Source organism: Acanthopagrus latus, chromosome 12, assembly GCF_904848185.1.
Source record: "Acanthopagrus latus isolate v.2019 chromosome 12, fAcaLat1.1, whole genome shotgun sequence".
NCBI lineage: Eukaryota > Metazoa > Chordata > Actinopteri > Spariformes > Sparidae > Acanthopagrus > Acanthopagrus latus.
This window is the reverse complement of record NC_051050.1, coordinates 2,075,338-2,092,811: the sequence shown is the minus strand read 5'-3', so window position 1 is coordinate 2,092,811 and position 17,474 is coordinate 2,075,338. Positions and strand designations below refer to the sequence as shown.

General features: G+C 40.1%; 2 protein-coding genes across 9 annotated transcripts in view; both read left to right on the top strand.

The window, feature by feature from the left end:
• Nucleotides 1–10,052, top strand: part of tpm2 (tropomyosin 2 (beta)) — a 32,445-nt gene extending 22,393 nt beyond the window's left edge. For 2 of the 8 annotated variants that reach the window (XM_037118334.1, XM_037118338.1), the window contains 4 exons: nt 2,317–2,392; nt 3,181–3,243; nt 3,377–3,446; nt 9,199–10,052. In XM_037118334.1, coding sequence (XP_036974229.1) covers nt 2,317–2,392; nt 3,181–3,243; nt 3,377–3,446; nt 9,199–9,281 — 292 coding nt within the window. In that variant the 3' untranslated portion in view covers nt 9,282–10,052. Of the gene's footprint in view, nt 1–2,316; nt 2,393–3,180; nt 3,244–3,376; nt 3,447–5,051; nt 5,451–9,198 lie in introns of those variants that run through there. The other 6 variants (XM_037118336.1, XM_037118340.1, XM_037118333.1 and 3 more) reach the window with 3 other exon arrangements.
• Nucleotides 10,053–11,726: 1,674 nt separating this feature from the next.
• Nucleotides 11,727–17,256, top strand: dnajc25 (DnaJ (Hsp40) homolog, subfamily C, member 25). The gene is made up of 5 exons (XM_037117923.1): nt 11,727–12,224; nt 13,587–13,739; nt 14,583–14,953; nt 15,106–15,205; nt 16,013–17,256. The coding sequence occupies exons 1-5, from the start codon at nt 11,877–11,879 to the stop codon at nt 16,133–16,135; spliced, it is 1,095 nt and encodes a 364-aa protein (XP_036973818.1). The 5' UTR covers nt 11,727–11,876; the 3' UTR covers nt 16,136–17,256.
• The last annotated feature ends 218 nt before the right edge of the window (nt 17,257–17,474 follow it).

Below are 17,474 nucleotides of genomic sequence, written 5' to 3'. Positions count from 1 at the left end.
TCTGTTTTCCTTGTCAACAAATCCCATGATAAGATTTAAAGCAACAATAGGTCGATTCAAAGGCATATAGGTTTGGTTAGCAGAGGAAGGTGTTTGGAAAATATACATTAGATAATGCAATTATGTGCTTATGTATCCATTTATATTTATCTAGGAGAAGATGAGGATTATCATAATCATTATTGGGGATACACGCCACAGAAGTAATACATTATAGTACTATACATTACCACTCAGTTGTTTGAAATCAAAATTATGTTTTCCAATAAACCTCAAAAAAAAGCCAAGACATTAAGAAATGTGGATCACTTACTTGAAATAATCATTTTGTCATTCAAAGTTTGCTTTCATCAAAGAATCCAGTATTTGCAGCACTTAGTCAGGTAGATGTTTGGCATTTTAGCTGTCAGTTTCTTGAAGTCATCTGAAGAAATGTCACTCATATTTGCTGAATAGAAAGGAGTGATAGCCTTTATTTACCCTTTATATACCCTTATTCAAGATCCCTTTATGCCTGTATAAATCACCCACTTTACCAGCACCAAGCACACCCAAACATCACATTATCTCCACCATGTCAAGCACTCCTCCAGGATCTTTTTACTCTCTCTGCATCTGAAAAATGTTTTTCCATGTGATCCAAACACCTTAGACTTAAATTTGTCCCCTAGTCCAGTATTCCTTTGTCCCATGTCTGTGTTCTTTGGCTTATCTTAATCTTTTCCTTTTAATAGCCAGTCTCAGTAATGGCTTTTTGTGTGATGTTCCTCTGTATACCTATTAAGATATTCCATTAAAGATTAGCTATTTCTAGCTAAAATAGTAATTTACCACATTCATAATTTTTGAAAAGTATTTATGATTAATTCAATGCTGGTATTGTATTTAATGTTTTTTTTTTTTAAAAATGGGCTTTTCTTTTGAAAAGAATAATGAAATTTGTAAGCTACCGTACAAATTATACTACACAGGCAATCAAGCCAAATCAAATCAACATGTGTAACATTTCTCACCTGCATGTTGGTTCCAAAATACAATATGCACGTAAACAGTTTTATCAAACAAAAAGAAATGTGTAACTATCCACTTAGAATAGGGAGAGGGTGCAGGGGCTTGGAATTGGAGTGGAATTTGGCTGAACTGATAGATTGTTAGCTCAGATATCTTTTATGGGGTTTGTTGACAAGATGCCACTACTGACTGAAATAATTGGGGAGGACAGGAGGAAAACCAGTCCACGGTGTCACGTTATTTTATACAAGTCAACTACTTATCTCTACTTTCTTATATTCAATGAAAATTAAGCAACAAAACAATGACTTACAAGACTACAAAAACATTTTATTAAATGGCTGTTATACAAGACAAAAAAAAAAAAAAAGTGTTCCCCTTCTGGGATTTGATTACCAGTCACCTATGTGGCAGGCTACTGCTCTACCCACTGTGCTACCACAGCAATCGATGTACATGCTTCACCACAGCACGTAACATCACACTCATCTCATCACAGTCGCCCAAAACAGCTGTGTTGCTGCTCTGTATTGTGTCCCGGTCATACCGCTAATGTTATGTCCTCCAGCAGGACGAACGAAACGAAAACTATGAATTATCTTTCTGACTGCTTCTCTCTGATTTCTCTGAACTGTTTTTTTTTCTTTCAGAAATTTGCTTATATTTCCTTTGAAACCGATTCCAATATCGCTGAAAACTCCATATTTTTTGTCAGAGCATGGCAGTGTAAGCTGTAAAATACATAGAAGTATTTTTTGTTTACGGTTGTATATATGTGAGAATGAAATTTGGGAACTGTTATTGGACCAACCTGCTGTCAATCTTGTATTCTGGTTGCTGATTGGTAAGGAAGGACGTCCTCCCTTAGCATGTCATTTTACGTGTCTTAGCCAATCAGATCAACATGAAAAAAATCCTAAATGCATTGAGTGAATGGAAGGAGATCCCTCCCGTGGAGGACAGAAGCCCTCCGTCCTCCTCTAGCCTCCACCTTCCTGCTCCTCTCACAGACTGCTCTGTCTCCTCCGGCTGCAGCTCAAGCTGTTCAACCGTTTTAAGTGGATTTTCTTCCAAAGAAGAAACCAACCTCCTCTGCCTCTGCCTTGCTCTATGTCCTACTCAAAGTCATATATAAGATATAAAGAAATTAGTTTTATGATAGATAAAGCTTCTTTTTCTGTCTTTGAGTAAGACAGTGTTGGAGTGGAACTTCAGACAGTGTCAGGGTTCAATCTCCTCTGCATGCCTACCTTTCAAATCAGTGCATTTTTTTCTCTTGCTTCTCTTCTTTCTTACATTGCTCAGTAAATCAGGTGACCTTGAGGAAGAGTTGAAAAATGTCACCAACAACTTGAAGTCATTGGAAGCCCAGGCTGAGAAGGTAAAGTAAGATCTGGTGGGCATTCATCCTTAGGACTGGCCAGTCAAACTGTGCAGTCCATACTAATGTATGAGGTGTAGACCTTAGAATACTTAATAACAATAGGCATCAAACAAATAAAATGCTCATTTTCAAGATTAAAATCGTTTTTCCTTAACCAGAAACAGCCACTGTAACTCTTGCCAAGGCCACTAGACCATAATCACCCACTGGAAATACCTTGAAAAATGCAGTAGGTCTTTTGAAAACAAAGAAGAATACGTTGAATTGAAAAAGTCAGTTTTCATCATTTGTTGATAATGAGTCCTATGGTGTATACAGAGTGCAATGCTAGACCAATGGACAACTTTTTAAAACCTGGTGCCTACATTACCTATGATACAACTTAGCAACAAGATGACATCAATCAAGAGTTTATACTACTTTTTTCACATATGCAGTAGAACTTCCCAAGACCTCTGAACTCAAATAAAACCCCTGGTTATTCAGACTGATCTTCTATGTGCTGTAGTAACATGTGAGGAGCACAAAGTTTTGGTTAAGGTAACATAATGACATGATTTAAATGTGCTAAAGCTTTCTGAACCTTTCACTGTTTATTTTGTGTTTCAAACCCTATTAGACACAAAATATCCTACTTTGCTTTCAAATAGTCTCCCAATATGACTCAACAAAGAAGTGTATCTGCCATCCATTTCTGAACTCTGCCCTCTTTACGTAGCTGATACCTTTGTTGTAAATATTTTTGAATCGTGTTTTGTTAATAGTTTTCTATGTTTGAATTTTAGTACTCGCAAAAGGAGGACAAATATGAAGAAGAAATCAAAGTTCTTACTGATAAACTGAAGGAGGTGAGGATTTGAGTTACATTACTGTTACTTTTTCTGTTGCTTACGCCTTAATATGAGCTAAATGAACAGAGAGACGGCCCTCATACATGTCTGAATGTGTACTGCACATGTTGTGCTGTGTTTTGTATCCCAGGCTGAGACCCGTGCAGAGTTTGCAGAGAGGTCTGTGGCTAAGCTGGAGAAGACTATCGATGATTTGGAAGGTATTCAACACTCGTGTACTTCCACTGACACCTATAACACGTCTGCTCTTTGCACTGCAGTGAATAATGAAACCAGTATAAGTAACAAACACCTTCACAGTTCTGCAGTTGGAACTGAAGTGATGACTGGCAGAGTACTGTACTGCGCTTATAACTGATGAAGCCATTGATGACTGGAAGTACTGATTGACCTCACAGTAATTACTGCTTATCTGGTTCATTTTATTGGCTTGTTCTTAGTGTGTAAATGTACAACTCGCACCAGTTTCACTTATAACAATATTATGATATTGCAAGTCGTACAATGACAAGCAAAGGGAGTTAACTTATACTCCAGTGCATAAATGTACAGTACAGATGTGTGCCTCCGTAAACTGAAGTCTTACAATCCTTACAAGTGACTTGCTTGATTAATTTGCTTGCTGACCGGGCATGTAGCTTCCACGCAACATTTCTTTGTCGGCAGGGGTCACCAACCAATTATTTTAGAGGAAACACTGTCATGAAGTCATACCCTTTATAATCCTGATAAAATTCCATCCATAGGCACAGTTAGGAAGACAATTTAGCCAGCACTGGAAATGAAAGGGATGTGGTCTGAGGCAGGCGGACATTAGCTCCATTCATTCATCTGTAGAGGCTTTGGGTGTCTGAAATCGGTAGTTACAGTGCTCTCAAGTGCCATCCTGTGCTTTGAATGTAACTTGGACATAGCCCATGTTTACTTGGATTTCACAGAATGTGTATAGTGTTCAAATTATACTGCAGATGTCAGCTAGTTGTTTATGGACACACTTATAGACATATAGGCAGAAACACAGAGTTTCTATCACACCCACGCATGCAGCTTTGTGTAAAATGTTGCATAGAGAAAATGGCAGTACAAAATAAGAACAAAGAGAAATTCATGAAAAGCTGAAAGCATAAAAAGTGATGAATAACATTTATTTATAGTGCAGTATAGTGTGTACTGATCACACATTTGAGTTCTGATCACTCAGAATACTTTTTCAGCAAACCAAATAGTAACCTCAATATCCTCAGACTTCCTTGTTGTTGAGTGAAGAGAAACTTCACAAACTTTGCAAAACAGCTGCAGCAAATTCTAAATCATTCAAATTCTTACAATTTTTGTAAATTCGACATTAAATTCAAAACAGTATTTTGTTTCCTTGTAATAAGTGTCAGTTTGTTGCAGCATCACTGTACCAACTTGTCTGGTTCCATACCTAAAGTGCATCTTAACTGTCAACATTAAACTTCTTTAATAGATTTGTTTGCTGTCAAAAAAGACAACATTTTATTGACAGTAAACATGTCAAATTTTATAAACGCGGTAAACAATAATCAATTTAGGCAACTTCTTTGACGCCCTTTACTGTTACCTGTGCTCACGTAGCTGTAGTAACTAGCTGTTTAGCTGGCATTAACTCTAATGAATGGTTTCAATGCTGATGTGCACTTTTCTCTTTCTTAGTCTTTGCCTCAATCTGTTTCCACTCTATACTTATTTTTGTGTGTCTGTGTGTGTGTGTGTGTGTGTGTGTGTGTGTGTGTGTGTGTGTGTGTGTGTGTGTGCGCGCCCCTGCGTGTGTCCTCCTCCAGATGAGGTGTATGCTCAGAAGCTGAAGGGCAAGGCTCTCAGTGAGGAGCTGGACTTGGCCCTCAATGACATGACTACACTGTAGCTGCTCTTACTTCCTCTCTGTTCCTGCATCCTGTCTGAACTCTTCTCCTCCTGCTTCTGTTGTTTTGTTCCATTCCACAGTGATATCAGGGGCTAGAACATTCTAGAATTGCAATGTGCTAAATCCAGCCGCCCTTCAGTAAGCTGCATCTGTGTTCCACAGCACTGGTAGTTTTACAAAAGGTTAAGTTACTGCTCACCCATTCAGTGATGTTTGTCTGCTGATTCACTCAATGAATGTTCTCTCTTTATTGAAATATCCTTGCAAACCTGTTTCCCCCTCTCCATCTGAAATAAATGTATTTATGCTCTCTTGACTTTTCTCTCTCCTTCCAGTCTTGCCTTCTTTCTTTCCATTTACTTCCTCTATTCACAATTTTTCTGCAGTGTATGAGCGATAATTAACTGCTTTGTAGCACTCCACAATGTATAAAGATAGAAGGAACTTTGAAATGTTCCAGCCTTTTGTAACATATACAACCATATAGAAACTCGTGGATATTTTTCACTTTGTCCTTTTTCCACCTATGTAAAACATTGTACATATTAGCTTAGTATCTGGGATACATGGCATTAATCAGAATCATAATACACACCACATTTAATGATTTGACCAGAGCTATAATTGAATAGTCTGCTGATAAACCACTTGTTGATCATGCAAGAGCAATAGCAATGCATTTTACTAAGCATGATTGTCGATTGGTTGGTGAATGTGACTGACTCTCTTGTGTAAGAAATTGAGTTGGAGTGGCTCTACTTGATAAACAGCACAAGGACATCATTTCTAAGTAACACCAAGTCATATTCTCTGCACTTTCTTCTAAGAATAAAAGCATTAGCCCTATAAAGCCTGACACATCCAAAAATTGTGAGAAATTAATGATTTTTTGGAACTGAGATAAAACCTTTTAACAAAATCAGTTTAAAAAAAATTGCCATATCATTTTGTTTATGAGATATTTTTTTCTATCACATTTGATACATCGGGCATTTTTAGCAACTTTTTGCTCACAACAATGTTGATTTTAGATACAAAACAAATTATGCAAATAACATTTTGAAAATATAGAACATTTCAGGCAGTTTCTCTCATTGTTTTATTTTATACGTAAAACTTTTCACAGCCTCTTTCTTTCACTCGGCACAAAAACAGTTTCTGTCCTTGTTCAGGCAAAGATGCACCTTACACCTTCACAGTAGACATGTGAGAAGTGATCGCTGGTGCAGTGCTTGCAAAATAGTTGTGTTTGTATTGTGGTAGGCATGATGTAGATTACATCACAAAGTGTCACATGACCATTCAGGGATAAAGAAACATATACCTGCAGTATCGAATTTGATACACACATTTTTAACATGGTTTAACTGTAATATAAAGAATGAATCATTAAGGAATTATGCATTGATTCAATGTTATTTTTACTGTAACTTCTTGAAAATTAGCAAAGCTTTTCCTGCCAAAAGTGGGTGAACGATTTAATGACAGCGGCCATCTTGAAAAAGCCAAAAAAAGTCCCTCCACTGCCTGCAGTGGAATGATTATCCACTAGTGGGCAGAATACATGTACCAGGTGATACACAACAGGTTTTTAAGGAAAGTATTGATTAAGTTGATAAGATAGAGGTCTCAGAAACTTATGTATCAAACATGATAAAAATGGTCACATAGACATCTGCGTCTATCAGGCAAATTTGGCTGTTAATGATTAACAAAAGGATAAGGAGGAGGGTGTGAAAAATAGGAGTGAAAATTAGCATGTCCACCAGCATACTGTGTTTCATCTTAAACAGTCAGAGCTGGAGCCGCTAAAACCCTGTGACTGCTGCAGAGTCACTTAATGCAGGAGTGAATGCTGACATAAAGATAAAATGCACAATAAATACAAAAGCCAGATGCAATCAGGTGGGTTTTTGTCCAGTTCCAAAGGGACGAGGTGTGCGCATTCCGTCAGACCTGACAAGTTTAGCAGGCTTCTCTCTCAAGTTGTGCTCCCAGGGTTGTGGTCTGCATGCTCTGTGTGTCTTGGCATACAGCTGAGTGGTGGTGCAAAAGGTGATGAAAAGGTTAAGAGAGAAGAGGCCATAAATTTGAGCCAAGAGGACCAAGCATGATCACAGATTTTTCTTCTTTTCTTTAGAAAGAATTAAGAGAAAGTAAAAACTATAAAGAGTGAAGTTTGTCACAAGTTTCAAGCTTTAATATTTAAAAGTTCTCTGCTGCGGAATGAGCCAAAACACCAATGCTAATAAAAGGAAATTGCATATTCTACACAGTATTGGATAGGTGTGTAATATACATCATCCATCCATCTGTAAAATTGAAATGGCAATTATGTTTCAAACATCATATTCATCCATCTATGTATCCATAGGTATGTTTCTATGCATGGCGTATGAAATAGTGAGGTTGAATCTATACAGTAGGCTGTCCTGTTGTATTACTAGGGGTGTGGAAATTAATCATTTTAACGATGCATGCGATGCTGACATGGACAATTTTGCATCGATGCCGACGCACCATAATCGATTATAGCCTGCTAACGTAACTTGTTGATTTTCGGGCCGCACCATTTTCAAGTTTCAACTCGTAGCATTTTAAAAGCAGCCGCCTGGACACATTTAGGATTCTATGGGGACACTGACAGGCGCGAACTGGGCAAGTCACACACAGTGTGTAAACTGTCACACAAAAATCAGTTACCGCGGGACCACCGCTGACTTGACGTCAGCGTTAGCGGCTGTTAAAGAGACAGCAGACCCAGTCCAGCCAAGAGCACGCTGCCAACTCTGTCACCCGACACGCAGAAAAGGAAGAGAAGAGCCCAGTCTGTGTTAGCTTTTATCGCTAAGGATCTACGGCATTATTCTGATGTTGACCACACCGGGTTTTGTCACCTGTTGAAGACACTGGAGCCACGATAAAAGCTTCCGTCATACAGCCACGTCACAGAAAAGGTTACACCTGCACGTTACCACGAAACCAAAGTTGAACCAAGAACCAAGCTAGTCGAGTATATTAATTGGCTCAGCCAATTAAGGCAATGATAAAAATCTGTTCCACCATCTGGGGAGAACCTTGTATACAACCCTGTATATACGTCGATTAGTCGACTAATCACTCTATATGACAACCACTGGTCAACCAAGAAAATCCTTGGTCGGAGGCCTAATACACACACACACACACACACACACACACACACACACACACACACACACACACATATATATATATATATATATATATATATATATATATATATATATATATATATATATGTATATATACACACACACACACATACACACACGACTGCCTGTATCATTTGATGCATCATCCTGATGCATCATCGAATCGAAATGTTGACGCATAATCGAATTGTGAGACCAGTGAAGATTCACACCCCTGTGTATTACAGGACTGTGTCCATGCTTTCTCGTTTCCTTTCCTGAGGCATTAGAGATAGAAAGGGAAGTCATTGATCTTGAGGATTTTGATGTGTTTTTCAGTGACAATCTTCAGATTTTTCCATCATGTCTGTGTTTTTTCAGTGACATTATTTACGCAATGTCAGTTTTTTTCAGTCTCACTGATTTTCAGTGTGAACTTTCTATCACTGTTTTGACCTTGAGAGGAGGGGTCTAATGGGAGGGGCAAGGTGACTGTGATTTGCATATCTGCATAGCCTAATAATGATGAAACGTCACCACTGTGGACCTGAGGTCTGCTCTGACCCTGAGCATATAGCCAACACTTATAGGAATGTACTTGAAACTCCCAAACTGTAAGTATCTGCTGTTGTTTTAGCACATAAAACAGGTCTCGATTAAAACTATTGTTTAACTCACGTTATTCTGGCCATTATTCTGGACAACTCATATCATATTGGAAAAAACATCTGATGACACACAGCGACTCATGTGGTGAAACAGTTCCAGCCAACACTATAATGGTCGGTAACAACAATACTGTGTAGAGTTAGAGGATGTCTGGATTTACCATATCTTTGGTCCCATACAGGAAATGTTTAAGCTCACGGGTGACTTTGTTTCCTCTTCCAGAGAAGCTGGCCCAAGCCAAAGAAGAGAACCTGGACATGCACCAGGTGTTGGACCAAACCCTTCTGGAGCTCAACAATCTTTAGAGATGTCTTCAGAGCTATGTGAAGGACAGCCCAAAGTATAGAACAAGACAAAAAATGGTTTATCTCCCACCCAAAGCTCCCAGCATAAGCCCATACCAAGGGAATCTTGATATAACATCAACAGTTGTTATTGTAATAAAAACAAGAAAGTGTGAAGATAGATTCAGATGTAAATATAAAGAGCCCCTGAAGTGAGCAAGACTATGTCTTGACAGTGTCTATTTCAAACTGAAGGCTATTTAGTGTGCACTAGAAACTGCATACACTGTATAGTCAATCAGAAATGATCCGATCATAATATATTTAATAATCATGTTCCATGTACATCTATCTTGTGTGAAGGAAGAAAGTCACTCATTGATACAACTATCTGAAGAGCCGGTGTTTCCTCTAGAGGGTTTCTCTTGTTTGACCAAACATGTTGAAGCTTTTCATTGCATGTATTCATGACTCTAACAGGGCCCGCTAACATATCTTTCTGCAAGTTGTATTGTTTTCATAAACACACAGTGTATGCTGGAGTGTTTTATTTCAGGCTGCATTATTTCAAGTCATTTTGCTAACGTAGGTATTTTGGGTTCAAAAGTATGAGCTGAGTTGCATTTTTAAAAGTCAATATTAGATTGTAATTGATTTCAATTACCAACAGAACACACAAGCAGAAATTATGCGGGTGTGACTGATGTTCCATGTTAAAACATGAAAGTACTAAAGTGCTGGGAGCTGTAATACTGACATCTAATTTTGAATAAATGTTTTATAACAAAAAAGGGTTTTTCTGAGGTCTCATCATTTGTAAGATGTCTTGATGTGACATTTTACAGTGAGGTTTAAAAATGTTGATCTTATCTGAATCAAAAGTCAAGATATTTCCCCTATGCATTTGTTTCAAATGTAAGGCTACTCCACATGTTTGTGTAAAACCTGATTTCTCATGACATCCCAACATGATTTGACAGCTTCTAGTGATGTAACTTGGCTTTGTCAGTCCTCAAGTGCAAGCTTCAGTGGGGCTGAGGTCAGGTGACTGTGAGGGGAAGTTTCTGACAGGACTCTTTGGCCTTCAAGTAGTTCTTGGAAAGTTTTGAGGTGTGTTGGAGCTCATTTATCTGCTGCCTTATAAATCCTTCTTCACAACGATCAAACCAGAGGCTGGAGCAAGTCTCTGGTAACGGTGAAAATCTTTACTACTGCCACATAACCCACCCCGGGTTATGTGGCAGTAGTAAAGATTTTCAATGTGTTCTCAGACTTTTTGTCCCAACTATACACCTGTCTTCCTTGTTTGTACTCTTACTTTGAGTACACTGAATAACCACCTCTGCCAGGTGGTTTTTCAGTAAGGTTAAGAAAATATGACCGACAGATGGACTCTAATAATTTCCTGAACATGCCCCAAAACTCACCACCAGACTTGGAATATACCTCACACCTGCCGAAAATTTTCATTATCTATTGTCGTCCTTAATTTCCACCACCAGGTGGCACTATAATAAAGGAAAGTGCGTCTTGGCTTACAAGAGTTGTGACACTCTCTGATGTTGCCGCAGGGGCAGTCAGTGGTCCATGTAAGCCCCAATAGTTCCAAAACACAGGCTGGCTGTCATGTTCTTCTATGGGACCGACAGCAGCGATTGCATTATTGAAGGGTTAATATTTTAAAAAAAAAACACACCCAAGTACAGGAAAAACTCCCATTACAGATATCTTCAATTGTTACTAGTCATAATCTTCATATCAGATATCCAAAATGCATAACTATGTAATTTTGAATATCCATGTGGATATGTGGATATCCATAATGACATTTTTACTAGTCACAATGTATTTTTGGATAATCAAAATTACATTATGGATATCTGGAATAGTTTTTTCATTTTGGATATCTGAAATGAAAATTATGACTGGTAACAATTGGATTGAAGATATCTGTAATGGGAGTTTTTCCTAGTAAGAATTCAATTGCAGATATCCAGAATGTAAATGTGAATATCTGAAACTGAAAGCCCAATACACATGAATGGCAAAAATGACATCATTTGTCCTAGGAAGAATGTCATTGTGGATATCTGAAATGTTCTTTTTGACCAGGAAGAACTGAATTAAAGATATCTGCAATACATATCCAGTCCAACTATTAAATGTTAAAACGGCTTGCCATAGGCACTGGAGGATGATGCGGCCAAATGCCTCAAACTGACCAATTTATTGGTACTACTTATTATGTAAAACCTTTATTCTCTTCTATTAATTGTGTTAGTGGATTTTGCTGAGGACGTGTGCGTGCGTGCCCATGCATGTAGGTGTGGGTGTGAACGTGCGTGTGTGGGCCAGGCCAGTGTGGCCTGGATACATGACCGACTCCTGGCCTGAAGAAGTCTCCCAGTCAGACAATAGACAATACTTTAGCCCTGTTAGTGTAGTAATGTATGCTACTTCCTGAAAACATGCAGCCTCACCATCCGTTATGCCTCTAGCACAAACGATCTTTGATGCGTCGTCATCTTTTCGTCCAGCGCGTGCTGATGATGTAAGCAACGTGAGACAGGGTTAGCCTGGACTCCGGAGGCGGCAGTCGGCAGCAGGCACACAGAGATGGCTGCGCTCGTGGAGCGGTGCAGCGGGGGCGGCGGAGGGTTTCCTGGCTGTCCGCGGACCGTGAAGCCTCGGTGGCTGCTCGTGGTGGTCCTCTTCTCCGTCGCCTCCCTGCCGACGGTCACCGCGCTGGTGGAGGGCCTGTACTGCGGCACCGAGGTCTGCTACGATGTGCTCGGCGTCACCCGGGAGTCCACCAAGGCAGAGATCGCCCGGGCTTACAGGCAGCTAGCCCGCCGGTACCACCCGGACCGGTTCAGGCCCGAAGAGCCCGGCTTGGAGGGAGAGACCCAGGAGTCCGCCAAGAAGAAGTTCCTGCTCATTGCGACAGCTTACGAGACGTTAAAGGTTGGTCCAAGTGTGTGTCAGAGACAGAGATTCAGATACTGACTCCAGCTGTTATGTCTGTCTTAAAGAAGATGTTGGTGTTCCTTATGCGGAGCCTGATATTATTCTTACAGCCCCTCTAATATTCTCACAATATTCATGAAGTGTTTGCTCATGAGACCAGTCCAGGGACCTGAAGGTATTAACAGTGTGTTCACATCCTGTAATACCAGCTGCCACATGGTCTCATATGTATCCATATTACAAATATCTTTCCTTTTCTTTCAAGCGGCTATACCTTTTATTAAATCGCTCTCTTCTTAAATCTTGATAGTTTCTTGAAAATATTCGTTCAGTCATTGTTATAATTTTCTGTCACAGTGGCGGTTTACTTGCTTTGCTGTGTTGCCATAGATACATATATTTTAAAAAAAAAAAAATCTCTGTTAGTCCTTTAAGCTTTATTGTGAGCAATGTTTTGAACAGGTCAGGTGTTTCCTTTAACAGCAGACTGCATCATCTAGACAGAATCTTGACGGTATCTACAAAATGGCAAAACTGCTTTTACAGAGGCTCAGATAAGTATAGAACAAACAAAAACACTCAGAAGAGAGCACTCTCACAGTCTCGGATTCCTTTTCACTCTTTGAAAATTCCATAATTTATAAAAGTGGCAAGTGAAAACTTGGACAGTGGACACAGAAGCCCTGTTCATCCAATGAAGCCACATGATCGCCGCAGCAACAGTTTGCCAATTCTCTGCCGTTGGTCATTCACACAGAGCGAACATTAGTACAATTGCAACTACAAGTTAATCCCTTTTTTTTGTGGCTAGAATTAGGCTGGTTTGGTTTCTAGTTTTTAATTGTGGCATTAACAGCTCCACAATAAACCCCTTTTCTTGCACAACAAACATGAAACATGACGTTTACGAGTTCCTCTGAGATAAAGTGAGGCCAACGAGTCTAGAGGAAAATACAGTGACACTCTGAGGCAGAAGTTCCCTGAATAGCCTTTATATTCGTCAGTATCTTAACAGAATGGCAGTTTGGTTTAGTTTCTGTGTCCAGTGAGAGAGTGCCACATAGACATGTGACTTTACGAGAAGTTAGTTTAAATATTTGCACTAAAAACAGACAAAAGAGCACACGAGTAACTGAGAGATATGCAAATAGCCTGCGGGGATGACTCTGTAAAACTACTGAAACACTAAGGCCTGAAATACAGAAACTCGTGGTTTGTTAGCAACATAAGCAACATACTGATAAATGAAAAATAGTTTGGTTTTGGGTTTTCATGTTGAATCCAGGTTTGGTTGAGCTCCTCTGCAGTTCTTCATAACATAAACCTTCAAGTAGAAATAATGTCAGTGTCTCTGCGCAGGATGAGGACACTCGGCGGGACTATGACTACATGCTGGACCATCCCGAGGAGTACTATCAGCACTATTACGCCTACTACCGCCGACAGCTCACCCCCAAAGTGGACGTCAGGATTGTTATCCTGGTCACTATCTGTGCCATCTCCATCTTCCAGGTACGACCGGATACAGATTCTAAAAATGTCGCTCTCCATATTCCCAACCAGTCTTTTAGTAACACAGATGAAATGTGTGGGAACTGTTGTAACTCAGAAACTCCGACACCTGACTTTTGGCCCATAAATGAGTGATTCGATGATCCTGTATAGGGTTTTTAATATGTATATTTATGACTGCAACATTTGTAGAAAAATACCTGCAAATGCTCCTTCTTTTCCCTCTTTTTGGAGGATGCGCTGCTACTATCCTTTACGGCCTCACATATTCCAAGATTCTTTGCGTGCCCAAAATAAGAAAGAAAATGGCGACATCGCGTGGCGTAGATCGTCACTTTCGTGGGCCTGGGCGGCTGAAATTGTGATGTAAGGGTAAAACATCTGGTGACACATCCAGGAAATGCTCTAAAGGCTAGACCGTCCCATTTAACAACAGCTGATGTGATCAACAAGGTGAAGGACTCGCCTTCGGAGACCTCAAAGGCCGAGTCCTTCAAAGGATGCAGACCCTGAATTGAGACGCAGCAACAGTCTCTCATGTTGCACTGCCATGTTTCTACCGTATCCCATAATGGACAAACTAAACACTGACTCAAGAGAACCAGGAAACTGGCTTTTTTTCTTTCTTTTTTTTTCTTCTTTTTTTACTTTTTGTGTTTGTAGGAGCCACCATATCAATCTGCAACTTCACTTCTAGATGCCACTAAATCATATCATACCATCATTAGGGCCGAGAAACAGGAAACGCAGCCAGATAAAAGCCCATCATGTAAATCCAATCAATTTGAAATAGATTTTATTTACATGTTTGTACACATACACATCTCCCTGTTTCTTATCCAGTACTACAGCTGGCACAGCAGCTACAACGAGGCCATCAACTACCTGGTGACGGTGCCCAAGTACCGAATCCAGGCCACAGAGATCGCCAAGCAGCAGGGCCTCCTCAATCGCACCAAAGAGAAGGGGAAGAATCGTCGCTCCAAAGAGGAGATTCGAGAGCAGGAGGAGGAGGTAATCCGTGACATCATCAAAAACAAGATCGACATCAAGGGAGGCTATCAGAAGCCCAACCTGTCAGACATCCTGCTGTGTCAGATCGTGCTCTTCCCCTACTATCTGACCAACTACGTGGCCTGGTACATCTCCTGGGTTTACCGCTTCACCATCTGTAGAGAGCAGTACGGAGACGAGGAGAAGCTCTACATCATCAGGTCAGTTCTTGTTGAAAGCTGAACATAGACTCAGTTATGAATTGCACTCCATGGATGAATGGGATGAATCGTGACAGCTTTTATGTATTTCTTATCTCAGCATCCTCTCAGTGCCAGGTTACCTCACAGCAGCTCTGTTCTTGAATCCTCAGGAGATACATGAAGATGTCTCAGTCTCAGTTTGACAGTCTGGATGAAAACACCAGGCAGTCCTTTTTGGAGAGACAGCTCTGGATCAAAGAAAACTACGAGGTTTGTCACTTTAAATGTTCTCTCTGTTTTAGTATTTCCATCTTCTCTCCTTTCATGGCTTTACCTGTACATTGGACCTATTTCTTTATCGCCTGTCACCTCTTTACTCTGGACTGGCGTCTTCTATGTACTGCATGTCTGTGCTACCATTTTGGGAGGGAGTTGTGGAGTTGAAGTGAAGTCTGAACAAATGAGTCTTGAGTCTTTTGCGGAAGATGGAGAGTGATTCTGCTGTCCTGACACTGGTGGGGAGTTAGTTTCACTGAGATTGTCTGAGCGAGCCTTGTTTGCTCTCAGCGATGGAGCCAGCTGATGTGGAAGAGCAACGTGTGTGGTGGATTGACAGAAGACGTCCAATAAACTGTTACACCACTGAGTGGAAAAGAAGAAATGCAGAAAGAGAGACTGGCGATGTTACATTGTAGAAAAGTAGGGTTGCCCCAAAATATCTTGTTTTTAATGTGTGCTGGTTTTGTGAATAATTTAATGTTATAGAGGCGCTACATTTTATTTTTTTGCTTTTTATCAGTGGTGCCTTTTTTTTTTTAGGTGCAGCTGATGATTCTTTTAGTAGAGCCCTATAGTAGAGGCTTGTAGGTCTTGAGCCATTTTGTTTTGCTGAGCTCAAACTTTTCCAGCATCAGCAGTGTACCAATAATTTTGTCGTCATCAGTACTGCATTGGATTTTGAATTCCATTTTCACAGTGTTTTTTATGTTCTTATTTGCTCCGTCCTTCAAAATGCCATGGAAAAACCTAGATTGGGTGTCTAGATTTGCATGAATGACGCTTGTGTGTGTCTCTCAGGTGTACAGAAAGGAGCAGGAGGAGGAAATGAAGGTAAAAATGGCGACTGACCCGAGGATGAAGAGGTACCGCCGCTGGATGAGGAACGAGGGACCGGGCCGGCTGACGTTCATCGATGACTGACCCCCACAAGCTGCATCTGCAACATACACACCTGCCTCAGTGCCAACATATACGGACAACACACGCCATGCTGTGTGGAGAAATGCCTGTACAGAAAGATTAACTATGCCTGTTTATAAAGTGAGAGATATTTTCATAGCGATTAAGGCCCATAAAGGGGACAAATAAATGGAATGAACTCAGAGCTGGGGCTGCAGATTTTTGAGCAGTTTTTTTACATACTTTTTTTTTTTTTTTTCCCCCAATCAATTTATTTTAAAGAATGATTTTTTTTCTCTGTAATTTTATTCTCTCCTGCTGGTAAAAAACGGATGGATGAAAGTGTTTTGGTACCTGAGTTTTTGTGAATTATGATTTTTTTGTTGGATTTGACCCCGACAGCCAACAGTACTGTCAAAGTGTCCTTGGGTGAGGCTACAGACCCCCACCTGCACACTCTGTGCTGCTTCAGAGCGTCAGCTAAAAGTGCATTAGAATGTATTGCTTTTATGATGAATAAACCAAGGCCAGTGAGTATTTTTAAGCGCAGCGACATCGAGTTCAATCCCCACTTTCTTCCACTGAGTCAGATGCAGGACATGTTAAACCTAGGTTAGCACAAAGACTGGAAGCAGCGTGTAAGCTCAGCGCCATCGTAAGTAGGAATAAACACCTTCCAACAAGTCCAAAGCTATCTGATTTACATGTTGAGCTTCCTTGCTAAAAGATGGAAGAGGGAAGAGATGAAACTGATATCCATCATCTCATCTACCTGGGGAATACAATAAACAGTGAGTTCCTTTGTTGACCAGATGATTTGATATGTTGAAGACTTTCTATCAGAAAAAAAGCAGAAGCAAAAAGAGACGAGTACATCATTCAAATGTTTGTGGTTATTGTGTAAATGGAAGCCAAAGTCACTGCTGCAATTATCTGTAAATTGTGCAATGGCAGATGTCTTTCACACAGTGAGTTTATCATGGTTTCCACTTCCATTTCCACTGTGTCTTCAGAAGTGTAGGTGAATACTTAATACTACTTGGTTGTACTTCATTTTATTTATTGATTCACTTTTCACTGGTCTTTTTGTTGTCATTTTGGTATTGAGGCGGCATTAAACTCATACTGTGACTATGCAGTCATTAAGTCTTTGATATGAACATAACCAAATAGGTTTTTTCCAATACATTTGTGTCAGCCAGTCAAATGTTTGCCAAACACAACCTCAAAACAGCAATTCTACAATCATAGTCCAGCAACCAGCATGAGGCATGACAGGCCTGTCAGGCCTCTGGTTTGGACGTGCAGCTGTGCCAGCTTTTACCAATACCATTTGTCACTCGTATATTCATTGGCTACA